This window comes from Eumetopias jubatus, unplaced genomic scaffold, assembly GCF_037043125.1.
Source record: "Eumetopias jubatus isolate StellerSeaLion01/CBP00866 unplaced genomic scaffold, mEumJub1_p1.0 scaffold_6, whole genome shotgun sequence".
Classification (NCBI taxonomy): domain Eukaryota; kingdom Metazoa; phylum Chordata; class Mammalia; order Carnivora; family Otariidae; genus Eumetopias; species Eumetopias jubatus.
Window position 1 is genome coordinate 75,009,120 of NW_028274812.1, and position 27,741 is coordinate 75,036,860.

At 36.1% G+C, this 27,741-nt stretch overlaps 1 protein-coding gene across 8 annotated transcripts in view; it reads right to left on the reverse strand.

The window, feature by feature from the left end:
• Positions 1-27,741, reverse strand: part of DOP1A (DOP1 leucine zipper like protein A) — a 115,210-nt gene that overhangs the window by 55,364 nt on the left and 32,105 nt on the right. For 7 of the 8 annotated variants that reach the window (XR_015768339.1, XR_015768337.1, XR_015768335.1 and 4 more), the window contains exons 2-6: positions 17,195-17,385; positions 14,687-14,868; positions 8,627-8,797; positions 5,741-5,930; positions 2,449-2,547 (exon numbers count right to left, since the gene is read on the reverse strand). Coding sequence is in view for 3 of the 8 variants with exons in the window: in XM_028108008.2 (XP_027963809.1) it covers positions 2,449-2,547; positions 5,741-5,930; positions 8,627-8,797; positions 14,687-14,868; positions 17,195-17,332 (780 nt within the window). In the remaining 5 variants the exon portion in view is untranslated. Of the gene's footprint in view, positions 1-2,448; positions 2,548-5,740; positions 5,931-8,626; positions 8,798-14,686; positions 14,869-17,194; positions 17,386-19,981; positions 20,068-27,741 lie in introns of those variants that run through there. The other variant, XM_028108007.2, reaches the window with a different exon arrangement.

Here is a 27,741-nt window from a genome sequence, read left to right on the forward strand (position 1 = left end):
GGGCAGAGAGAGGGGAAGAGAAGCAGACTCCCTGCTGAGTGTGGAGCCCGACACAGGCTGCATCTCAGGACCCTGATATCATGACCTGAGCTGAAATCGAGTCGGTTGCTTAACTGACTGAGCCACCCATGTGCCCTCCTCTCCCCTAAACTACTTTTTTTTTTTTTTTAAGATTTTTTATTTATTTATGAGAGAGAGAGACAGTGAGAGAGAGAACACAAGCAGGGGGAGTGGGAGAGGGAGAAGCAGGCTTCCCACTGGGCAGGGAGCCTGATGTGGGGCTCGATCCCAGGACTCTGGGATCATGACCTGAGCTAAAGGCAGACACTTAACGACTGAGTCACCCAGGCGCCCTGCCCCCAAACTACTCTTAAGAACGTAAGAAGTCACTTCTTGATTACTGTTGACATTACCACACATTTCTAATATGGAAAAGAACTCTAACTTAAAGATAAAAGTATTAGGGATTAGGGTCAACTTTCCATGAAATAAGTAGAGTCTAAGAACCCATCAACTGCTGAAGCTATTAACAGCAATCACTTTTAGGACAATGTAATGAAGGCTCTCTTAAGTTATGATTACAATCAATATTTGCTTAAAATTGATTATATATGAAAGATATGGAAAGAGGAAAAGTGGGGAACAAAGATGATTTGTCTTTCCATATTCCCACGTAATCTAAAAATCTGGTAGAGTAATAGGGGGAAAATATAATTGGGTCTGGGTAGGGTATGTATTAAAAAAAACATTAAATACAGCTATTGGTTTTAAAATACAAATTATAAAAGGTAAGGCTTAAGAAAATCTTGTCTGGTAGGAATACAGAGGTGGTACATTAAGAAAGTACTGAAGGAAATTCAGCTAAACAAAAGGTTGAGAAACACTGGTCTAATGAGATTACAAATTAAGTTCTTCCCAATTTGTCTACCATGATTTAATCCTTCAGATCTTGCTGAGTCACCTATCAGTATACTGAAAGACTAATAACGTTGAATGCTTGGAAGGGAAGAAAACAATGGGAAAGTTTAAGAGTAAAGGTCAAAACATTTTTTTCAATAAAGACCCAGGTAATAAATATTTTAGGTTTTTGAGCCATATACATTACTTTAGCATATTCTTCTTTGCTTTCTTTTATGAGTCTTTAAAAAAGTCAAACTCATTACTACCTGACAAGCTGTTTGCCCAACCCTATACTGGTAAGTTTAGACTAGACTGATGTCCCAGCAGGTGTTTCTGTGAAAAGCCAGAGGCAGAATAAAAGCCTCTGGTTTAAGGATGGAAAATCTCAAAAACAGAAAATGGGGACAGTTTATGTCCCACTTAGGGACTACAGGCAATGACGTGTAAAATTCTTCAATTATTATTAATTCAATTTCAAACTGAATAATTTTGAAAAATGTGAACATGACAATGAAAATTCATTAGTTATCTACCAACCATAGTTCTTACAAAAACCCAAAATAACAGTCTTTTCTGCTAATGACTTTTTAGAAATAAACATCTTTTTCCAAAGTAGAAATTTTCCATATCTTACTACTTTTGTTCTTCCATTCTGAATGTTCACATAATGGTGTTCTACATAACTCCTTACCAAAGTTTAGAACTCAAAAAATTCAGACCACCTCTTTAAAAATGAAGACATTGATTACATTTCCATCAATGAAACACTTCACTCATGATTTGTTAACTGTTCTCATTTGTAATATAAGTACTAGAGAATGTCACAGTGACTGAATATTTGGCTTTCAAACAGCGAACTCTCCTAAGGGTCTGTGATGTATGCCAATACATCACCAAATCGCCAAACTAAGAAAAGGTAAGTTACATCAGGACAGAGATAACAGCTGGGTAGAAGGCCTGGGTCACAGAGTCCTGCCTCACTCAGAGCTAGCAATGATTATCTCTTGTTTTTTACAGGTTAGAACTTTTTTAAAGGTATGAAAAATCTATTTCAATTTCCATGTTCTTATGCAAATCAATAAGCTTTTTTTTCAAAATTTCCACAAATCCTATTTTTTTTTTAAAGATTTTATTTATTTTATTTGAGAGAGAAGGAGAAGACGAGTTGGGGGAGAAGGAGAGGGGGAGGGGGAAGCAGGTTCCCTGTTGAGCAGGAAGCCCAGTTCAGGGCTCGATCCCAGGACCCTGGGATCATGACCTGAGCTGAAGGCAGATGCTCAACTGAGTCACCCAGGTGCCCCTACAAATTCTACTCCTTAAAAAAGGAACTTGTTCACTGCACCTGGGTGGCTCAGTTGGTTACGTGTCCGACTCCTGATTTCAGCTCAGGTTTGATCTCAAGGTTGTGAGTTCAAGCCCTGCATGTATTGTACTTACCAATTCATAAAACAAAAGAATTCAACTTAAATCCAACTTAAAAAATAACTATACATCAGGAATCTATGGTTTTCCAAAGAATTCCTTATATTGTCATTATTAATGTTTTACCTGACTCATGTGGAATGGAAAACAGAAGAGTATGAGGTCCAATGTGCTTCTCTGTACAAGTACACTTGAGTCCTGCACTGAAGTACTTACTGCTTCTACCTGAAATAAGAGAGCTTTTAATATCTATTGCCTGTCACATTGGGAAAGATTTACCATGCAAGTGGAATGCTTCATTTTCTCCAAAAGACATAAGTATCTTTCTCAGTTTCTTATCACTGATTAAATGTATTTACATTATTTTGAATAGGTAAATGTATCATGATGGTTTTAAAAAAATTAAGGCACACAATAGAGTATATACAGCAAAAAGTTCTCTCCCATATTTGTCTCCCAACCACTCAATTTCCTTTTTGCATGCAACCAGTATAACTAGTGAATATTTCCTACAAATATAAGTAAATAAAAACATACATGCATATATCACAAATTTTGCCTTTTTCTTTTAATAATAGATTTTGGAGATCTTTCCTTAACACTACATACAAAGCTTCATTATTTTTTCATGGCTAAAGACTCTATTTCATAGATGAATCCTAATTTTTTAATAGGCTTCTAATGATAGATATTTATGCTGTTTGTAAATATTTACTATTGTAAATAATGCTACAATATACAGATGTACAAGTACCCACGTAGGATAAATCCCTTAAAATAGAACTGCTGGACCTTGGGGTATACGCATTTGCAATATAAATAATGCAATGCATTCCATTAAGGTTATATATATTTATATTCCCACCAGCTTTGTGTGACAATTTGTTTTTCCATGTTTCCCCGTGTGTGTGTGTGTGTGTGTGTGTTTCCATTTTTGCCAATCTGATATATGAAATTGGTATCCTGGTGTAGTTTTTTATTTCTATCATAAGTAATGTTGAGCATCTTTTCATATGTCTGAGTTATTTTTATTTCCTTTAGATTATCTGTTCAAATCTGTTTTTCTACTTAATATTTGCCTATTTATTTATAGTAACTCTTTGAATAATATGGAGGGTAGTCCTTTGTGATGTGTTACAAATAGCTTTCCAATTATGTCATTTGTTTTTTAAAGAAATAAGAAAGTGACTTGCTTAAAATTTCCATTAAGTTATTAAAAGGAAATATAACATTTTAAAATCTGCATAAAAATGGTATAGTCATTTTGGAAAATAGTTTGGTGGTTTCTTATAAACTTAAACATACACTAAAAGAAGATATAGGAATAACTGTTTGTGATCTTGGATTAGATACAATTTCTTAGATAATATCTAATACCAAAAGCACAAATGACAAAAGATAAAACAGAACTTGAAGAGACATTTCTCCAAAGAAGATATAAAAATGACAATAACCACAAGAAAATATTTTCAGTGTCATTAGTCATTAGGGAAATGCAAATCAAAACCACAGTGAAATATTTTACACCTGCTAAGGTGTCTATTATAAAAAGACAACGAGAAGTGTTAAAAAGGATGTGGAGAAATGGGAACCCTCATATGCTGCTGGTGCAAATGTATATTGGTGCAGTCACTTGGAAAACAGTTTGCCAGTTCCTTAAAAAGTTAAACCCAGACGTACATTTGACCCCAGCAATTCCACTACTAAATGAAATGAAAACCTATGTTCACACAAAAACTTACACATATTCAGAGCATTATTCATAACCGCCAAAAAAAATTATGTGATGGACAGATAAATAAAATGTGGTATTATCCATACAATGCACTATTATTCAACCATAAAAAGGAATGAAGTATTGATACCAGCTTCAACCTGGATATTAAAAATATTGACAAGTGAAAGAAATCATTCATAAAAGGCTATATATTGTATAACTGCATTTGTATGAAATGTTCAGAATAGGCAAATATATAGGAACAGAAAGATCAGTGGTTGCCAGAGGCAAGAGTGAGGGGAAAAAGGTGGTGTGATTAATGACTATGGGGTTTCTTTTTGAGGTGATGAAGATGTTCTAAAAATTAGATAGTAATAACTGCACAACTTTGCAAATATACTAAAAACCACTGAACTATACAATTCCAAAGGGTAATTATTATGGTATGTGAATTGTATCTCAATTAAGCTGTTATTTAAAAAAAGGTAAACATACCTTTACCATATGAACCAGGAATCCCATTCCTAGGTACTTTCCCAAGAAATAAAAACATATGTCTCCACAAATAACTGTATGCAACTGTTCACAGCAACTTTATTCATTATTGCCCAAACCAGAAACAAACATTAACTGGTGAATGAATAAACAAATCGCAGTACATTCACACAATATACTACATAGCAATGTAAAAGAACAGATCACTGATATGTGCAAACACATGGATGAATCTCCAGTGTGTTCTACAAAGCGGAAGAAACCAGACTTAATGGATGATATTGTATGATTCCATTTATATAATATTCTGGAAAAAGTACAACTATAGCAACAGAAATCAGACCAGTGTTCATAGGGCCTGGGAGTACAGGGGAAGAGAGAGAACTACAAAGGGGCCCAGAAGAACTTTTTGGAGTGATGGAAATAGTCTTTATTTTTACTACAGTATTGGTTACACGACTGTAGGCATTTGTCAAAATTCATACTACTGTACACGCAAGATGTTATTTTCAGTGTACATTAATTATAGTTTAATAAATGTAACCAAAAACCTGCATAAAAATCTCAAGTCATTCCATAATCATATGGGAAAAAAGTGTAGGATGATTAACCATAATTTAAAAAAAAAAAAACTTTTCATAGTGACCATTGAAGGTTTTTTACTCCTTGCTAATTTTCACAGTATAGCACTCTACAGAGATATAAGGTTTCCCTCTGTTCTTAATCTAGAAATTAAAAAGTATAAGCAATCAATGTGATTTTTTGGGTACTATCTTTCACCATCTCCTTTGGTACTATATCTTCTTGTACAAATTCCATACAGAATCTGGCTGTCACTTTGTCGAAAATCCATCATTCCTATAATGAAAGCTATGACTGAGGAGAAGGTCCCCTTTGGAATGACATAATTGATGTGGCTATGTTAATAGTGGTCTGATCAGTTATAAAGACAGTAATAAAGACCATTTATTTGCTTGAGTAACAGCTGGAGATAACATATAACCTACAATTCCTTCCCCATGAAAAAAATTTTTTGAAGCTTTTAAAAACAATACTTAGTGACTAATTTGGTCTTTAAGTTTCCTTGATGAAAAATGTGAGCTCCATGAAAACAGGAACTCTGTTCGTGGCACAATTCTATCTGTCTGGAATAGTGTGCCTGGCTCGGAAGAAGTATGTTATGTGAGCAACCATACATAGACGTACCATTAGCTCAATATCACTGCCAATTATATAAAGTTGATCTTCCATGGAAAGCTTCCTGTTCAAATGGGCGAGAACATATGTGATTCCCGGTAACCGTACAGCAGGACTGGTGAGGAGACTACCCCAGAGGGCACTGTAGAAGGCTGACTGGTCCACGGCAGCAGCAACCTTTTCCAACAAGGTATTTGTTCTGAGATACAAAACAAAGGGGCTTAAGAAAACAGGCATTTAGTTTCACATTAAAAAGAAATTCTTCTCCTCCAGAATGTATGAAAGCATTCCCACTGTTATTCCATGCTTTGCCCTGGAGACAAGTGTGATAGACTAGAACTGTATTGTTCAGAGGACTAGATTTCAGCCATGGCTCCCCCATTTACTAGCTGTGTAATTTGTAAAAGTCACTTAATCTTTCTTCAGTTCCGTGTCCTCATCTGTAAAATGAAGATAACAACAAAACACCCCCAGTCCTATACATCTTAGTTACTAGTAATCCTACAGCAGAATATATTTTCTGTTGTATTTCTATGAAATTCCTTTTTTTTTTTTTAAAGGAGGCTCTACACCCATTGTGGAACCCAACATGGGGCTTGACCTCATGACCCTGAGATCAAGACCTGAGCTGAGCCACGTGCTTAACCGACTAAGCCACCCAGGTGCACCCCTCCCTTAAGTAGACTCCACACCCAGCATGGAGCTCAATGTGGGGCTTGAACTCACAATCCTGAGATCAAGACGTGAGCTGAAATCACGAGTCGGTCGCTTAACCAAATGAGCTACCCAGGTGCCCCTCCTTCCCCACCCCATGAATTCTTAAAGGACGTTTTCCAAATGTTTCCTTCTCTTTGAAATCATATTATGTAATTCACAATAACTTTGAAAGTTTGTTGGAGATTCTAGCAGGGGAGCACAGCTACTCATATAGCCTTGACCGGAGAATGGTCCCCCTCTATTGTGGAAGGTTGTCCACTTTGATCAAGCACACAGCTTCAGGAGGGACACACATGGAACAGTGAAGGAAGAAGCGGCCACCTGTCTAGTCAGCCAGGTCAGCTGATTCAACCCTAGTGATCAATGCACCGGTGACAGATGTCACAGCCAGATTGCCCTCACATCCTGTAATTCATAAAACTTTAATGAACCAGACCTATAACAAAATCAAAGATGCATTATTGCTTTATTAAGGACTACATTTAAAAATAAATTACATTTGATTTGTTTCAAGCATAGAATAACATAATACCTAAAAATTTATTACATTGTAGTACAGTAGAGTCAGAATTAAAAGAATCTGATGATGCGTTCTACTGTTTACTTGCTATGTGATTTAACCTAACTCTATACTCCCTTCTGGCCTTAATAGAGCTATGGATTAAAAGAACATGTTTATAAATCCCTTTATTAGAATTTGTGTGGAATAACTGCTAAAACATAATGCTATGGTCTGAATGTTTGTGTCTCCTCAAAAGTCATGTTAAAACCCTATCCCCCCAAAACGATGACATCAAGAGAGGCAGAGCCTTTGGGAGGTGCTTAAGTCATGAGGGTGGAACTCTCATGAATGAGATTAGTGTTCTTATGAAAGAAATCCCACAGAAACTCCATAGTCCTTTCCACTGTGTAAGGACACAGGGAGGAGGCTTCAGTTATGAACCAGGAAGAGGGCCCTCACCAGAACATAACCTTGTTGATACTGATACTGGACTTCCAGCCTTTAGAAGTGTGACAATTTAGTTGTTTATAAGCTACCCAAACTGTGGTATTTTGTTACAGCAGCTCAAACGGACTAAGACACGTAATGAGATAAATCATAGGCATACCACTCATAAAAATCATTATTATGTTAAATTTTTAATTGTGACTAGCAGACTTATAAAGTGTTTCCCTTAGAATTAATATAACATTAGAAACACAACTCAGTTATACACTAAATGAAATTACGTCGTATGTTTCTAAAATTCTAAGCAAGTAAAAAAGTTAACAAAAGAAAAGTTTTTAGACAGAAATTATATTTTCTCCAGTAGTTTAGGAAGGTAATCCAGTATTTTCAGGATTAGATTCTTACTCCATTATAGGAACATATGAACCACAATAGAGTAGCTGGCCAATGCATCAGAATAAATTATTTAAATTTAAATCATTAAGTGTACTCAACTTAAGCTTGACATTTTCTGTTTTTGCTACCTTAACTCACAATTTCCTTTGTGGTAAGAATATCAGTAACAAGCTACTAAAGATAGTTAAGGCCATCATGCATTGTCTATAGCTATAAACTTCCTAAGAAGTAATTATAGGCTCCAAAACAGATTAATTCATTTTCTTTAAAAAGTTAAAATATCAAGAGCATCATGTTACAGCTAGTGAAATAGCACTGTAGTTGGTGTTAGGCTCTTTTCCACCACTAGTAATTTAAAAACTGTTGGCACATGGTCCAATTTCCCTTTTATTAATTTAAGGTCCTATATATTATTATTTTAAATTATGGGTTGCAGTTTTTTGAGTGACTTATATGTGCTAGGGACTAGGCTAAGTGATTTCATTATTACAGTAACAGAATAGAGTATTACATTTGTTTTATAGATGAAGAAACTGAATAAAGTTCTGAAATGCTGAAAAAGCTTTCCTAAGCTGTCCAGTGTCTGTTGAGCCAGGATTTGAACCCAGTCCATCTACCTCCCAAGTCTGTGCTCTTACTACGTACCTATATTTTCAGTGCAATACACAAACTACATATACTAAAATATTTTTTTTGTTATAGAAACTTTCAGGTCATATACTGAAGCGTCTAGAATAATTTTTGTGAGGTTAAAACATTATTAATCCAAGGATGCTTACTGACAAATCTATGACTTTGCTTACTTAGCTGCACCAATAACATTACCACCTTACCTCTCATAGTACTCCGATCCTTCTTCTAAGCCAGGCAGAATACCAGTTAGCAATCCTTGAAGACCAGGTTTCAGTGTTTTACCCAAAGGCAGGTAATAGATCTCATACAAACTTAGCAATGTTGGTTTCACAGACATGGCAGCATTCGCAAGAAGAGGAAATAACCCAGAACTATTAAAAAAATAGAAACAAAAGGGGGTGGGGAGCACTTTAACTACAAAATGTTAATTCATATGTACCTACATATATATATAAATCTTGATTCAAATTTTGATGAAATAACTTCTACTGATCAACTCAAAATGATATCCTTTATATTGATGACTTCTACATCCATTTAATCAACTCAGGTCTCTCACCTAAGCTTCATACTCATAAACCCAGTGGTTATTTCACAAAGTCTTCAAATTTCACAATTTCAAAATATGGCATCACCATCCATCTGGTTGACCAAAAAGCTATAAATTTAGGAGTGATCTTTGACTCTTAAAAAAATTGCCTCTAACTTGTCATCAATCACCAAGTTTTCTCTCCAAGTCATTCTTCTAGATATTTTTAATATTGTAAATTATCTCCATCACTACCAGACTTTTCCTTAGAAGACACAAACATTATATAGAGCTCAATCACCCTGACTTAACCAGGTACTGCTTTAGTATTGACCCGAAGCACCTGTTCTCAGTAAAACCTTTCACTGGTTTCCTGTTGCCTTTCAGATACAATCTAGTTTAATGTAGCTTTTACCATTTTTTGACATTTTGCTACTACATACCTCTGTACAGACCACATAAAGCTCACCAATTTTGCTCTTGAACCTTCTGCTCCAGCTATACTGAAGAATTCCTTTCAGGTTTGTTTTAGAACCTTCCATGCTCTTTTTGGTGTCCAGACCTTTCTACATGATGCTCTGACAGGTTCAATTCCTGCTCCTTTACTTACATACTTTTTGTTGTCTGGTGACTCCTAGACTTTCAGAAATTAGCCTAAGCCATTTCCTGGAGGAACCTGTCCTCTAATTAGACTAGGTTAGGCTCCCTATTTTGTGTTCCCATAGTACCCAACACTTATTCAAGTACGTAATTCTGTACTTATTAATTCTAATAGGTAGTTCTGTAAATATCAGAAAGCAAGGTACCGTGACTATTTTTTTGTTTCTGTATCCTAACGTCCTAGCATCAAGTCCTCTTGTGCTGAAGTGCTTAGCAAATACATTAAGAATCTCTTGCTCCTAGTTTATATAGTAAATAGAGGTCATCGAGAGAACTCCCTCAGTTTCCCACTTTTCTGCCTCCAATTTTAGGTAGTCTGATCTAAATTTACAGGTGAAGCCTCCTCAAAGCTACCTTCCCCCATAAGTGCCAGGGCCCAATGCCAGCTTTTCCCAGGGTCCTGCTTCATCCATTTTCCTTTTTTTTTCCTCCTGTAACTTCTTTCTCTTTTTGAGATTTTATTTTTAAAGTAATCTCTATACCCAACATGGGGCTCGAACTTACAACCATGAGATCAAGAGTTGCATGCTCTACCAACTAAGCCAACTAGCCAACAGTTTCGTAAGGTAAAATTTGTGTAATTAATGAGTTGAAAAAGTAGCAAGCATGAGTTATAGAAGTCTTGCATTAAAAAAAGAAAATCTACTACCTCTGAAACTAATAATACACTATATGCTAATTAAATTGAATTTAAATAAAAGATTTAAAAAAAAGAAAGGAAAGTTATTAGAAAATTACATGCAACACTGATTCAGAAATTTGTGGTTTTTCTAAGTGCTGTTCTTTGAAATGCAGTATTTATTACTATTAAAAATAGCCTGTTAATGAGTTTAAATAGTGTTTTTTAAGACACTGATGCAGAATTTAAAGATAAAACATATATGCACAGTAAAGCAGACCAGGAAAGCTAAAAGGTTGTTTTTATTTTTTTAAAGATTTATTTATTTTAGGGTTGACTGGGTGGCTCAGTTGGTTAAAGCATCTGCCTTTGGCTCAGGTCATGATCCCAGGGTCCTGGGATCAAACCCTGCGTGGGGCTCCCTGCTCAGTGGGGAGCCTGATTCTCCCGCTCCCTCTGTTGCTCCCACTGTTTGTGATCTCTCACTCTTGCTCACTCTCTCTCAAATAAATAAAATCTTAAAAAAAAAAAAAGATTGATTCATTTTAGAGAGACAGCATGAGCAAGGGGAGGGGCAGAGAGAGAGGGGAGGGGAGAGAGATAGGGAGAGAGAAGCAGACTCCCCACTGAGCAGGGAACCTGATGTGGGGCTCAATCACAGGACCCTGAGATCATGACCTAAACCAAAATCAAGAATTCAATGCTTAACCAACTGAGCCACCCAGGTGTCCCAAGTTGGTTTTTATTTTTATCTATTTTCAAAGATTTTATTTATTTGAGAGAGAGAGAGATGGCAGGGGGGAGAGAGAAACAAGCAGACTGCACTGAGCATGGAGCCAGACATGGGGCTCCATTCCATGACCCTGACATCATGACTTGAGTCAAAATCAAGAGGGGGTTGTTTAACTGACTAAGCCACCATAGTGCCACTAAAACTTTGTTTTTAAAAAGACTAACAAAACTGATAAACCCATGACAAGGTTGATCAAAGGAAAAAAATAAGGTCTGAGGTACCAACATCAAGAGTGAAAGAGGGAAAGTGGATATGCATATGCAAAAGAATGAAATTAGACCCCTACCATATGCCACACACAAAAGTTAACTTGAAATGGAGTAGAGATTTAAATATAAGGCCAGAAACCATAAAACTCTTAGAAGGAAACATAGGGGAAAAGCTCCCTGACATTGGTCTTGGCATTGATTTTTTTTGATAAAGCACAAGCAACAAAAGCAAAAATAAACAACTGGGACTATATCCAACTAAAAAGCTACTGCACAGTAAAAGATGATCAATAAAATGAAAAGGTAATCTATGGAATGAGAGAAAATTTGCAAACCACAGATCTGATAAAAAGTAAATATCCAAAATTAATTTAAGGGACTCACGTGACTTAATACCAAAAAGCCTCAAATAATCCAATTAAAAAACAGGCAAAGGACCTGAACACTTTTCCAAAGAAGATACTAGAATGGCCAATAAGTACACGAAAAGGTGCTCAACATCATTAATCACCAGGGAAATGCATATCAAAAACACAATGGGGTATCACCTCTTAACTGTTAGAAAGGCTATTATCAAAAGGATAAGAGATGACAAAATGCTGGCAGGGATGTGAAGAGAACCCTTGTATGCTGTTGGATGGAACGCAAACTGGTACAGTAATTATGGAAAATATGGAGGTTCTTCAAAAAATTAAAAATAGAACTACAATATGATCCAGAAATCTCACTTCTGGATATATATCTAAAGGAAATGAAATCATGACAATGAAGAGGTATCTGCACTGCATGTTTACTGCAGCATTATATACAATAGCCAAGACATGGAAATAACTTCTATCCATGGACAGATGAACAGATAAACTGTCACACGTGCTTGTGCAGATGTACACACACACACACACACACACACACACACTCTGGAGTGTTAATTGGTCATTAATAAAAGAAACTTGCTATTTGTGACAATCTGGACGGACCTCGAGGGCATTATGCTAAGTGAAATAAATAAGTCAGAGAAAAACAAATATTATATGATCTCACTTAAATATGGAAACTAAGAAAACCAAATGCATAAAAACAGAAGGGAATGGTGGTTGCCTGGGGTGGGTGGGGAGGAGAAGTGGGTGGAGGTGGGCAAAGGTACAAACTCAGTTAGAAGATAAGTTCTGGGGATATAAGGTACAGGATGGTGACTACAGTTAATAACACTGTCTTTGAAAGTTGCTGAGAGAGTAGACCTTGAAAGTTCTCATTGTAAGAAAAAAATCATAACTGAGGTTATGATGGATGTGTTGACTAAACTTATGGTAATCATTTCACACTATATACATATATCAAATATGTTGTACACCTTAAACTTATCCAATGTTGTATGCCAACTACACCTCAATAAGGATGAGAAAAAATTTCACATATATATGAAGAGAGAGAGAGAGAATTAGTAATCTGGAAGCTAGGTAAGAGGAAATCACCCAGAATGCAACAAAGACAGAGAAGAGGTTTGAGAACAAGGAAGAGAGGATAAGAGATGTGGAAGCCAGATGAGAAGATCTAACACATGCTTATGCATAGTTCTAAAACGGGGAGAGAGAATAGATGGAGTAAAGGCAATCTGAAGAGATTCAGAATTGATGAAAGTTACTGATTCACAGATTTAAAAATCCCAATGAATCCCAACCAGGATAAATAAAAAGATACCTCCCTCTAAATACATCACAGTAAAACTACAGGGTACTAATGACAAAGATGTAGAGGAAGGGCTCTTACAGATAGGGTAACTAGGCAAGTCTTCTCTGAGGATGATATTTATTTTATTTATGACAGAGAGAGAGAGAGAGAGAGAGAGAGAGAGAGAGAGAGAGAGAGAGAGAGAGAGAGAGAGAATGCACGCAAGAGAGGGAACACAGCCGGGGGGGGGGGGTGGGGGGTAGGGAGAAGCAGACTCCCCGCCGAGCCAGGAGCCCGATGCGGGGCTCCATCCCAGGACCCTGGGATCATGACCTGAGCCGAAGGCAGATGCTTAACGACTGAGCCACCCAGGCGCCCCGAGGATTTGATATTTAATCAGAGACCTGGATTAGAGCATTACAGGGTGAAGGAAAGAAACAAAAAAATGAGGAAGAGTAAACAAAGAGACCTGTGTCACAGAATGGAGTAAACTGGGTGGAAAGTGGTAGGAGTTGGACGTAATTGAGACAGGCAGGGCCAAAGTATATAAAACTTTAGAAGCCATAGTAAGGACTTTGAATTTTACTTTTAAGTAACAGGAAGAAGTCAATGGAGGTTTTTAGCAGGAGAATGACATTTAATGTATTAAAAAGTTTACTCTGGTACTGTGTAGAGGAAAGGGTATAAAAGGATAAGAACAATATTATGTGTGTGTTAGGAGGCCAGTGACATTAGAGCAGATGCTGCCAGTGAGGATGGAAAGTAGATGTACTGGAACATCTATCAGAACAATAGCTAACATTTATTGAGTACTTCTCATATGCTGCATTGTTCTAAGTACTTCATACGTCTTTACATTTTTAATTCTATTAACATCCCGTGAAACTGGTAATCTTATTCTCATTTTGCAAATGAGAATACGCACAGAGAGGTGAAGAAAATGATCCAAGATCACAGAGCTGGTAATGGTAAAGACAAACCATTTTGATTCTTAAACTTCTGTTCTTCACCACTATGAAACAAAACTCTTGGTGAAGACTGTTCATGGGAGGAAGAATAATATGGGCAAAGAAAACAAGATACTAAGTGTAACCCTTGGATTTCAGGCTTGTATAAATGGATGGAAAATGGTGCCATTTACTGAACTTTAGTGCACTTGCAGAAGGCTGGGTTTATAGAAAATGAGGTTAGGTTGGAAGAGGGTGAGCTTCAGTTGCTTTTATAGAACCACACAGAGATGACAAGTAAGCCAGAAGTTTAAAGCAGAAGCCAACACTGGTGATAAAAAGTTGGGAGTCAGCACTTAAAGGATAAACCACAGGTGTGGATAAGCTCACCCAACAAAGGAATATAAAGTGAAAACATAAGACTAAGCAGGCTTTAAGAAATTCCATATGTCCATATAAAGACTGAGAAAGTAAACTGCAGAATATAAGCCAATAGAAAAAGACTATTTCAGGTAAAGAACGGTCAACTACATTGAAAGCTGCTGAGAGATAAAAGTATCTTATTTTTTCTCAGTGTAGTCCTCAAGTTTAAAAAGGCAGAAAGTAGTGTAGTCTCAACAATTTTAAACAAAAACTTTTCATAAATGACATAGAAGAAAAAAATCTTACATTAAGGAATAGCCTAAATTTTTCTGAGGCACTTAACTACAGAAATATTTGACACTGATGTCTAAAAACTTCCATTAAGGAGTTTTCAATATTTTAGCTTTTACTGCACAAAACATAAAACAGTTAAAAATGTTTTTTTATTTACACATAATAAAATAATTCTTACCTGTATAAAAAAAGATCTTTGGCAAGTCTCTTAGGTCCAATGATTTTGAAGATAATTTCATATGTTTCAAGTGCCTTTCGATGAACTCCACCTGGTAATGCTGGATGTAGGCATTGAGCTAGGCGTTTGCCTATGGTCAGCTTTTTGGGTACTACTTGGTACTTCGCATTATTTTGTAAAACCTTGAAGAAAACATTTTAATTCAGTTGAGAAAAACAAATTTTATCTTTTATTTCCATTTTCTAACACAGAATTATCAAAAATCCTATGGGACTTCTTTATAATCTAAAAAATTATAAAGGGTGCCAAACAATTCTTGTCTTAGTCAGTTACATCTATCAGTATATGCCATATTTAAAATTAAAACAGAGGATGTAAAAAAATTATTTTGTGGAAAAAACCCACTACATGTTAACAGAAATATTTTTATTAAAAAAACAATATTTTGCCAAATTTATTCAGAAGAGAAGCAATGATTTAATTTTTGAAAATCTTTTTTTTAAAGATTTTATTTATTTATTTGAGAGAGAGAATGAGAGGGAGAGAGCACAAGAGGGGGGAGCGGGAGAGGGAGAAGCAGACTCCCTGCTAAGCAGGGAGCCCGATGCAGGACTTGATCCCGGGACTCCAGGATCATGACCTGAGCCGAAGGCAGTCGCTTAACCAACTGAGCCACCCAGGTGCCCTAATTTTTGCAAATCTTTAATGTCAGTTATCCTTCAATCTATTTCTGATACATTGTTTGAAAGATATGAAGGAAACCAGATCTCAATATAAATATGTAGTTGGAAGAGGGACAACCTTTGCTTTAATATATCATATGATAGCAAGGAATTCTAATGCTTAAAAGAATCTACTTAAGATTATAATTGCCCAATTGTTTTTACTAACTTAATTTCCCAAGTGAACCAAATACAACTGTATTTATTCAAACATAACATTTCTTTAGAGATAATAAGGTAGAATTTATAGAAGATTCTATTTTACAAACCACCCAAAGGAGATTAGTTATTAAGTAAAAAAAGAAGTTATAACTAATGATCTGTAACACAAAATGTTTTCATAAAAAATTCTATCAGTACCAAGAAAAATTTAAAAAGTAAAATATAGCACCATTTTCTAAAAGTATTTCGAAGTTGAAAAACTTATATAAATGAGGTAAAAATTGAGTATATTAATAAACAATAAAATTTTATATTAAAACATGTATTTAGACTATGGTCAACAAATTTATATTACATATAGAACATACAATCCTTGCCTGTTTCTCAACTTAAAGTAAGTTTTTTCAATGACTTGCATATCCTACTTTGTATTATCTGGACCCAGGAAAATGTTTTCATAAATATTGATTATGTACTCAGTTATGTACATTAATTTCCACAATTTAATAAATTACTTTTAAACATAGTTTCTAGTAAGTTTTCAGAAAGAGACTCTTCAGAACAAAAAAGAACCTAACTACTTTTAAGCATATTCATACTTTTGAATGCAATTTCTTGAGGCTATTGTAAAAAATCTGAGAATTTATCAAACTGCAAATGATAAATGTTAGAAGTTAACATGTCAAACAGAAGTTTGTGCATCTAATTTTAAGATAAGTCCTTGGCACATTAAAAATGAAAGTTTTTATTTATTTTTTTGAAGATACCAAAGTAATTACCCATAGTATGTATGAGGTTGAACGGTAGTGTCCTTGAAATGCATTTTAAGACAATTTCTTTACTAATAATTGTATGCTCAGCTGTTTGATGTTAAAAGCTACCAGAAGAGCTCTCATTTCCTATCTTCTTCTCCACTCCATTTAATATTTAAAAGCATCCCAATTCAAGAACTGTTAAAAAAACAAAACAAAAAACCAAAAAAACAAAAACCCTCCAAAACTATAGGTGTGAGGTGAGAAAAGTTTGATCTAAGAAAAAAACAAACAAAAAACAGCATTAGAATTTAAAACTATGAGTTGATTCATAATGCCACTATAACAGGGGATTAAAACCAGATATGTTAAGGGGAAATACTCAAGGTGGAACCGCCAAGGCCTAAGTGACTACTTGACACTTTTGTAAAAAGTACTGAATATATCTAAGGATTTCCTGGGTACAAAATTTTCCTTACTGCTATATGTATGACATTTGCAAAGGACAGAGAAGTTACTACATTCTATACGCAGTTTTAAAATTTTGCTGTCAGGAACTGCAGAACCGTATCTGATGATCAATTACAGAAATTTGTTAGCCCTCGGAGTTAGCATATTTGCTTTCTAGTCTTGTGTTTTTAACAGCAATGATGGAATAACTATATTTTTCAAGTACTGTTGTTGTTTTGGCCACAAAAATATGCCTGGCTATATAGGTAGGCAACTCATGAAGTAAAATAGCAGTACCAAAAGTAATTCTGAGCTTTTGTTATGTTTTTACAATTCTTTACTTCAACCTTTAGAGAAATCCAGTAAGTACAAATTCAGACTTCTGATTTTTACTTTTTATGAAATGAGTAAAATGGACATACCTTATTAAGTTTTCCAAGTGCTGATATCAAATCTGCCCATTCACTGGAATATTCAAAATTCTTTAGTGCTTTGTCTATTGCAGCTACATAGTTTCTGTATTTGGAGTCACTCAGTAATTCTAGCTCTTCTGTGTTCATCCTCCCACAGCGTCCCACTAGAGACCAGTTCCAAAGTCATGTAAAATCATTACCTATAAAAAAGTTTGCAGAAGGAACCAAAGTTACAAAGTAAAGTACTGAAACAGGCTCATATGCTCTTGCTACAAAACTATTGGCTAACTTCAAAATGTTTCTTGAGTTAAAAGTGGTCAAAACTGGTCAGCTAGTATATAGAGTCATGAAGTACTCAAAGACAGCTTCAAAGGTAACTACTCATATGCTCCTTCCCAGGGACTGGAAAATGGCTAGTGAGAACGAAGGGATAGAAAATGGGAAATATTTTGGTACTTATTTCAGTTTAGAAATGTTATTTTTCTTATATTTTCTGATATGACATTTGTGATAGACATACTTCTCTGCTTTGTTTTGATACTAAGATATACTAAGAGTGGTTGGATTGGAAACATCAACGACACGTAAAAAAAAATATTAATTACTTGGAAATCATCTCATTAGGCAACAAATGAGCATATAGGATAAAGGAACGTTAGCTTTTCATAATTAGACCTTACTTTTAATAAAAAAGACAAATACATATGGTAGTTTAAAACGTTCACACATTCTTCGATATTAATTTTAAAAAGTGGTTCCAGGGGTGCCTGGGTGGCTCGGTTGGTTAAGCGACTGCCTTCGGCTCAGGTCATGATCCTGGAGTCCCAGGATCGAGTCCCGCATTGGGCTCCCTGCTCAGCGGGGAGTCTGCTTCTCCCTCTGACCCTACCCCCTCTCATGCTCTTTCTCATTCTCTCTCTCAAATAAATAAAAATCTATATTATATAAAAAAAAAAGTGGTTCCAAATCCTGCAGCCCCTTGGGGTGGATCTGGTGACTCAGTTCTGACAAAAACAGCAAGGCAGAAGTGACAATGCATAATGGCTAGGACTGGGTCATAAAAGCGCTTCAGCTTCCTCCCTTACCCTAAGATCATTAGCTCTGGAGAAAGCCAGTTGCCACATGATGAGAACACTTAAAGGAACTTAAGGGAGCCCTATAGAGAGGTTCCCATGGTAAGGACTGCTGCTTTCTGCCAACAGCCATATGAGTGAGCCATTTTAGAAGCAGGTCTTCCATTTCCAAGCAAGTCTTGATTTGATGGCAGTACCAACATACTGACTGTGACTTCATGAGAGATTCTGAGCCAAACTACATAACTAAGTCTCTCAAATTGATGACCTACATAAATCACGCTGATTTAGGCCCCTGACTTTGGGGGTAATTTTTTTTTTTTTTTTAAGATTTATTTAATAATTTGAGAGAGAGAGACGGTGAGAGCAGGAACACAAGCAGGGGGAGAGGGAGAAGGAGGCTTCCCACTGAGCAGGGAGCCCGATGTGGGATTCGATCCCAGGACCCTGGGATCATGACCTGAGCCGAAGGCAGACGCTTAACGACTGAGCCACCCAGGCGCCCAGGGGTAAATTTCTTATACAGCACTAGATAACTAATAGAGTAGTAATAAGGATTTAACTTACGCTCAACTTAAAACCCAATGTGGTTTCTCCTCCACTTTTTTGGTATCCTATAGGACTTTCAAGTAACTCTGTACCTTTCTTTAGAGCTAGATTGATGGATGTGGAGGAGGGTCTAAGAATGGGACTCAGAGGATGCCAACATGATTAAATGAAAGGTAAAAATAGTCTCTTCAACAAATGGTTTTAGGATAACTGGAAAACTACATGTACGGGTGCTGGGTGGCTCACCTTCAGGTGAGCCTCAATGTGAGGTGCTGAGCCTCACATTGGGCTTCCTGCTCAGCAGGAAGCTTGCTTCTCCCTCTCCCACTCCCACTACTTGTGTTCCCTCTCTTGCTATCTGTCAAATAAATAAATAAAATCTTTAAAAAGAAAAACCACATGTAAAATAAAGATGTTGACTCCTTCCTCATATCTGCATTTCTCAAAATGGATGATAGATCCAAATGTAACAGCTATAAAAATCTTAGAATAAATACAGGAGTAAGTTTTTATGGCCTAGGGCTAGGCAGTCTTCTTAGAAATAACACTAAAGAAGACATCACAGGTAACAACAAAAAATAAATTGGACTTCATCAAAATGAAAAACCTTTCTGCTTCAAAAGATATCATCAAGAAAGTGAAAAGAGGAGACTTCTAGGGAAGACGGCAGAGTGAGAGGCCTCTAAGCTCACCTTGTTCCAGATACTAGATAATAGCCGTATCAATGTAAATAACTCAAAAAAAATGACCTGAAGACTGTCAGAACAAACTTTCCACAGCTAAATGTAGAGAAGAGGCCATATCAAAGAAGGTAGGAAGGGTGGTGATAGGTTGAGAGCTAAATGGATCCATGGGACTCTCCTTGGGAGGAACACCCCAGGCCTGAAAGAGGAGAGAAACAGACTCACACCAGGGAGCCTGCACAGGGTAGATGAATCACCGTATTTACCTTTGAAAACCAGAGGGGTCAAATTTTGTGAGTTCTTACCATCAGCAGGGCTTAAAACCTGGTCCTTTAAAAATCAGGGGGTTTGTGAGAGAACAGAGAGGGTGAGAGGAAACTGAGCACCCAGCCTTAAAGAGACAGCACAAGAAACAGCCCCAATGAGATAGAGCATAGAAGCAGCAGTTTGAAAAAAAACTGGGTATCTGGGAGGGAGATTTGCTTACTAACCTCAAAGCAAGTGCTGGAGGAGCAGGGATCTTTGGGAGACTTCTCCAGGAACAAATGAGCTGGCAGGCACCATTGCTCTCCCCCACCCGCCAGCATAAACACAAAGACACCTGCAAGAACCAGTGGGGTACCAACACTTACTACCTAACTTACTAATAGTGCCTCCTGCCCACCTGTTCTCCTGCAGACACACCCCAACCAGCCAGAACCCCACTCCAGATCTTCTCCCACAGCAGACCGGGCAAACCTTGCTAATACCACCTGATCCACCCCCACACGCTTCTGTGGGCCAGTCCCCTCCAACCCATGTGCCTCTGTTCCCAACAGCTGCAGGTCTCCTTCTGTTGCTGCCAACCTTGCTGACACCATACACCCTGCCCTCATGTTCTCCTACAGCTCTGTGCTACCATATGTCTGGCAAACATTTGTTCTGACTCAAGTTAAGCCCAAGGTGGCCCCAGATGGGCTCACTAACAAAAAAAGGATCAAATCCTGCCCACAACAGGCAGAGAGCCACAGCAGATGAATGGACAGAAGGCAAAAGCAGCTCAGTCACAACAGCAGGGCACATGCAACACACACAGGAGACACCCCTGAAGCACCATGTTCCGGTCAACAGAGAACAACACACTACCGGGCATTACAGGCCCTCTTCATAGGCCACTACTTTCAAGAGCAGAAGACGTAGCTAACTTTCCTACTACATAAATTAGACACAGAATTAGACAAAATGAGACAGAGGAATATATCCCAAATGAAAGAACAGGACAAAATCACAGTGAGAGCTAAACCAAACAGAGGTAAGTAACATGCCTGATAAAGAATTTAAAGTAATGGTCATAGAGATACTCATTAGACTATTAAGAAAAGAGTGGAAGACCTCATGAGACCCTTAACAAAGAGACAAAAACCATAAAGAACCAATTAGAGATGAAGAACTCAATAACTGAAAAAAAAATACACTGGATGGAATATATAGTAGACTAAAGGAAGCAGAAGAACGGATCAGTGACCTAGATAACAGAGTAATAGAAAGCACTCAAGCTGAGCAAGAGAAAGAGAAATAATAAAAAGTGAAAAAAGACTTAAGTAACTCAGTGACACCATGAAGCGTAATAACATTTGCATTATAAGGATCCCAGAAGGAGAAGAGAAGAGAGAGAAAAGGGAAGCAGAAAATGTATTTGAAGAAATATGAGCTGAAAACTTCCTGAATCTGGGGAAAGGAAACAGAAATTGAGCTCCAGGAGGCACAGAGAATCCCCAACAAAATCCACCCGAGGAGGTGCACACCAAGACACATAGAAATTAAAGTGACAAAAAGTAGTGACTTAAAGAGGGAATTTTAAAAGCAGCAAGAGAAATGGAAAGTTACATACAAGGGAAACCCCATAAAGCTATCAGCTGATTTTTTTAGAAGAAATTTTGCAGGCCAGAAGGTGATGAGCATGATATATTCAAAGTGCTGAAAGAAAAAAACTGCAGCCAGGAATAGACTATCCAGCAAGGCCATCATTTAGAATAGAAGGAGAAATGAAGAGTTTCCCGAACGAAAGTTAAAGGAATTCATAACCACTAAACCAGCCCTACAAGAAATATTAAAGGGGACTCTGAGCAGAAAGAAAAGACCATTAACAGGAATGAGTAGGAAATACAAAAGCCGTAAAAATAAGTATATCAATAAGAATCAGTCAAGGGATTCACAAAAGGATGACACCATATACCTAAACATAAGAGTGAGAGGAGTAAGGAATGCGTTCAAACTTAAGCGATCATCAGCTTTAGACTGCTATATTCATAAGATATTATATACAAACCTAATGGCAACCACAAATCAAGAAATGGTAATAGATATGCAAAAAATAAATAGAAAGAAATCCAAGTATATCACTACAGGAAGCCAACAAACCATGAGAAAAAAGAGCAAGAGAAGAAAGGAACAGAGAAGAACTACAAAAAGACCATAAAACAAGTAACAAAACAGCAATAAATACATACCTATCAATAATTACTTTGAATGTAAATAGGCTAAACACTCCAATAAAGGAATAGAGTGACAGAAGGGGTAAAAAAGCAACACCCATCTATATACTGCCTACAAGAGACTCATTTCAGACCTAAAGACACACGCAGATTGAAAGTGACAGGATAGAAAAGCATTATCATGCGAATGAAACGAAAAGAAAGTGGGTAAAAATATTCAGATTGGGCAAAAAAGACTTTAAACAAAGACTGTAACAAGAGACAAAGGAAAACACTATATAGTCATAAAAGGAATAATCCAGGGGCGCCTGGGTGTCTCAATTGGTTAAGTGTCGGCCTTTTGCTCAGGTCATGATCCCAGGGTCCTGGGATTGAGCCCCTCATTCGGGCTCCCTGCTCGGCGGGCAGCCTGCTTCTTCCTCTCCTTCTGTCTGCCACTGTGCCTACTTGTGCGTGCCCCCCTCCCCGCCCTGTCAAATAAGTAAATAAAATCTTAAAAAAAAAAAAGGACTTATCTGGACTTATCCAACAGGAAGATATAACAATTGTAAATATTTATGCACCCGACACAGGAGCACCCAAATACATAAAGCAGGTAATAACAAACATAAAGAAATTGATAGTAATAGAGTAACAGTAGGGGACTTTAATATCTCATTTACATCAATGGATAGATCATCCAAAAGGAAATCAACAAGGAAACAGTGGTTTTGAAGGACACACTGGACAAGATGGATCTAATGGATATATTCAAAACATTCCATCCTAAAACACCAGAATACACATTTGTTTCACGTGCACAGGGGAACATTCTCCAGAAGAGACCACATATTAGGCACAAAACAAGTCTCAAAAATTCAAAAAGAATGAAGTCATGCCATGCACCATTTTTTACCACAATACTATGAAACTAGAAATCAACTGCAGGGAAAAAAATCTGGAAAGAGCACAAATATGGAGGTTAAATAACATGCTACTGAACAATGAATGGGACAACCAAGAAATCAAAGAGGAAATAAAAAATACATGGAGACAAATGAAAATGAAAACACAATGGTCCAAAATCTTTGGGATGCAACAAAAGTTGTTCTAAGAAGGAAGTTTATAGAAATACAGGCCTACCTGGAGAAGAAAAATCTCAAACAACCTAACCTTACACCTAAAGAAGTTAGAAAAATAAGGGGCACCTGGGTGGCTCAGTTAGTTGAGTGTCTGACTCTTGGTTTCAGCTCAGGTCATATCTCAGGGTTGTGAGATCGAACCCTGCATCAGGCTCTGTGCTCATCGGGAAGTCTCCTGAGATTCTCTCTCCCTCTCCCTCTGCCACTCCCCCTGCTCGTGTGCTCTAATATATAAATAAATCTTTAAAAAAAAAAAAAAGGAGTTAGAAAAAGAACAAACAAAACCCAAAACCAGAAGAAGGAAGGAAACAATAAAGATTAGAGCAAAAATAAACAAAATAAAAAACAAACAAACAAAAAAAACCCCCAATAGAACAGATAAATGAAACCAGGAGCTGATTCTTTGAAGAGATCAACAATTGACAAACGTTTAGCCAGACTCATAAAAAAAAAAATGGGGGACTCAAAATCAGAAATTAAAGAAAAGAAATAACAACCAACACTATAGAACTACAAGGTGTTATAGGAAAATATTATGAAAATATTGTATGTCCACAAATTGGACAACCTAGAATTATATCACCTCCCAAAACTGAATCAGGAAGAAAGAGAAAATTTGAACAGACTGATTACTAGTAATGAAACTGAATCAGTAATAAAAAAACTCCCAACAAACAAATGTCTGGACCAGACAGCTTCACAAGTGAATTCTACCAAACATTTAACAAAGAGATAATACCTATTCTTCTCGAACTATCCAAAAAATTAGAAGAGGAAGGAAAGCTTCCAATTCATTCTATGAGGCCAACGTTACGCTGATGCTAAAACCAGATAAAGACACTACAAGAAAGAGAATTACAGGTATCTCTGATGAACATAAGGATGCAAAAATTATCAACAAAATATTACAAACTGAATCCAACAATATATTAAAAATGTCATTCACTAGGATCAAATGGGATTTATTTCAGGGCTGCAAGGGTGGTTCAATATTTGCAAATCAATCAGTGTGTATATCACATTAATGAGAGGAAGGATAAACACTATATGGTCATCACAATAGATGAAGAAAAAGCATCCGATAAAGGATAACATCTATTCATGATAAAAACTCTCAATAAAGTAGGTTCAGAGAGAATATACCTCAACAATGTGAAAAACCCACAGCTAACATCATACTCAGTGGTGAAAAGGTAAAAGCTTTTCCTCTAAGAAGAACAAGAACAAGACAGGATGTTACCTTTTATCACTTTTATTCAACACAGCACTGGAAATCCTACCTGCAGCAATCAGATCAGAAAAAGAAAAGGCATCAAATTGGTAAGGAAGAAGTAAAACTTTTACTATTTGCAGATGACATGATACTATATATAAAAAACCCTAAGGACTCTGCCAAAAAACTATTAGAACTGAAATATGAAATCTGTAAAGTCACAGAATACATAATTAATATACAGAAATCTGTGTATTCCTCTATACTAATAATGAGGTAGCAGAAAGAGAAATTAAGGAAACAGTCTCATTTCTAATTGTACCATAAAAGAACAAAATACAGTACCATAAAAGAACAAAATACATAGGAAAAACTTAACGAAGGAGGTAAAAGACCTGCACTCTGAAAACTATAAAAGTGATGAAAGAAACTGAAGATGACACAAATAAGTGGAATGATATTCAATGTTCATGGATTGGAAGAATATTATTAAAATATCCATACTCTACAAAGCAATCTAGATTTAAAGATTTAATGCAAATTTCTATCAAAATACCAATGGCATTTGTCACAGAACTAGAAAAACAGTCCCAACATTTATATATGGAACCACAAAGGACCTTGAATAGCCAAAGCAATCTTGAAAAAGAACAAAGCTAGAAGTTATCACAATCCCAGATTTCAAGATATATCACAAAGCTGTAGTAGACACAACAGTATGGTAATGGCACAAAAAGAGACACATAAATCAATAGAACAGAACACAGAGCTCAAATAAACCTATACTTATATGGTCAATTAGTCTACAACAAAGGAGGCAAGAATATATAATGGAGAAAAGACAGTCTCTTTAACAAATGGTGCTAGAAAAACTGGACAGCAACATGCAAAAGAATCAAACTGGACCACTTTCTTAGAGCATACCCAGAAGGAAACTCAAAAGGGAATAAAGACCTAAATGTGAGACCTGAAACCATAAAATTTCTAGAAGAAAACAAAAGCAGTAATTTGACATCGGCCATAGTAACATTTTTCTCCCTATGTCTCCTCTGGCAAGGGAAACAAAAGCAAAATTAAACTGCTGGTACTACACCATAATAAAAAGCTTTTGTTCAGTGAAAGGAACTATCAACAAAACAAATAGGTAACCTACTGAAGAAAAGAAAATATTTGTAAATGATATATCCAATTAGGGGCTCATTTTTAAAACATATATAACTCAACACCAAAAGAATCTGATAAAAAAATGGGCAGAGGACTTGAACAGACATTTTCCAAAGAAGACATACTGATGGCCAAGAGACCCATGAAAAGATGTTCAACACCAATCATCAGGGAAATGAAAGATAAACCATAATGAGGTATCACCTTATAACCTGTCAGAATGGCTAAAATAAAAAAGACAAAAAATAACAAGTGTTAACAAGGATGTGGAGAAAAAGGAACCCCTATGCACTACTGTTGGGAATGCAAATTGGTGTAGCCACTGTGGAAGACAATATGGAAGTTCCTCAAGAAATTAAAAATAGAATTACTATATGATCCACTAGTGGGAATTCACCCAAAGAAAATCAAAACACTAATTTGAAATATACTCTTGTGTTTACTGCATCATTATTTATAATAGCCAAGACATGGAAACAACCCGAGTGTCCATTGATAGATGAATGAATAAAGAAGATGTGGTATGTGTATCCACAATGGACTATTATTCAGCCATAAAAAATGAGATAGTGCCAATTACAACTCCATGGATGGACCTAGAGGGTATGATGCTTAAAGTCAGACAGAGAAAGACAAACACCATGATTTTACTCATGTGTGGAATTTAAGAAACAAATGGACAAAGAAAAAAAGATTTAAAAAAACCCAAGCTCTTAAATACAGAGAACAAAATGGTGGTTACAAGAGGGGCGGTATGTTGGTGTATGTGGGAAATAAATAAAGGGAATTGAGACTACGTGTATCTTGATGAGCACTGGAGTAATATACAGAATTGCTGATTATACTATACACCTGAAACTAACAATGTATGATAATTATACTTCAATAAATAAAATTGATTATAAGGATGGTCACACAACTCTGTACTAAAAACTACTAAATTACACAATTTAAATAAGTGAACTGTACGGTAGGTGAATTATCTCAGTGAAGTTATATGTGTATACCCCTACATATTTTTTTTCTATATATTGGGTCTTAGGGAATCTGAATTACCTCAAATTACATGCAAAATTTACCTCTTACATTTTATTGGGGAGGTAGTCTACTACTTTTATAATATTCTCAAAAATGGTTTTTAACAAAATCCTCTAAAAGGTTAAGAGTCACTACTCTAGAAAATATAATCTATATTAGTAATAAATGCTTGCACTGAAAAAAAGGTAAAAATCTATGAATTTATTAAATCAAAATTTTCTTGGTTAAGGCTGTGACAAAAAGAATGATACAAACTTCCCAATTCTCCACCTTAATTCTTTTATCCATAAAAATAAAAACAGACAAATCCCCAAATCCCATTTCTAGAGAGACTACCTTAAACACAGAGTCACTTGACTTATTCACTTTAGTACACCATGTGCCAAGCACTATGTCTGGGTACTGATTAAAAAGAATATTCCTGACCCTGATACTTTCACTCCCAATTGGGGAATTAAAATATTGCAAAATTTATGTCGGGAAAAAACTGTACTTTATTGTTATATCTTCATATTCTGGATTCTCACAGCAACAAAATAAAGCAGTATTTTGAAGTACTGTGAGAAATCCAAGATGAATAAGAACTTAAATGATAAATGAATCAAAATGAATCTTAACTACCTTCCCTTTCAACATTGATTTGTTTTGTAAAGAACTGGCTATGCAATTCACCTATTAGGGAAGACATCTTTGAAAGCAGGAACTATGTATCATAAATATTTGTATGTGGCACAGCACATAACCTACAATAGTTAAGCTCAATCTGGATGCATACACAGTATCATAAGTATAACAGTTAAGACTGGGAATGAGTTAAAAATTCTGCAAGCTGTTTTATTATCAATCTGTATATTCTAAAAATTTTAAAAACTGGATTTAACCATAAGCACAAACACACACAGCAACATATGCTTTGGACACAAAAGACCATCTTCATTTTAAAATCTATTTCTTCTAATATAAGTATTGTTACACCGGCTTTTTTCCCTCCCATTTGCAGTTTTTCCATCCCTTCACTTTTAGTCTTTATGTGTCTTTAGGTTTGAGGTGAGTCTTTTCTAGGCAGCATAGAGATGGGTCTTGTTTTTTGTTTTTTAAATCCAGTCACCCTAGGTCTTTTTATTATAGCATTTAGTATATTTACATTTAAATTTATTGATAGGTATGTACTTATTGCCATTTTGTTAATTGCTTTTTGGTTGTTTTTGTAGTTTTTCCCTGTTCCTTTCTTCTTCACTTGC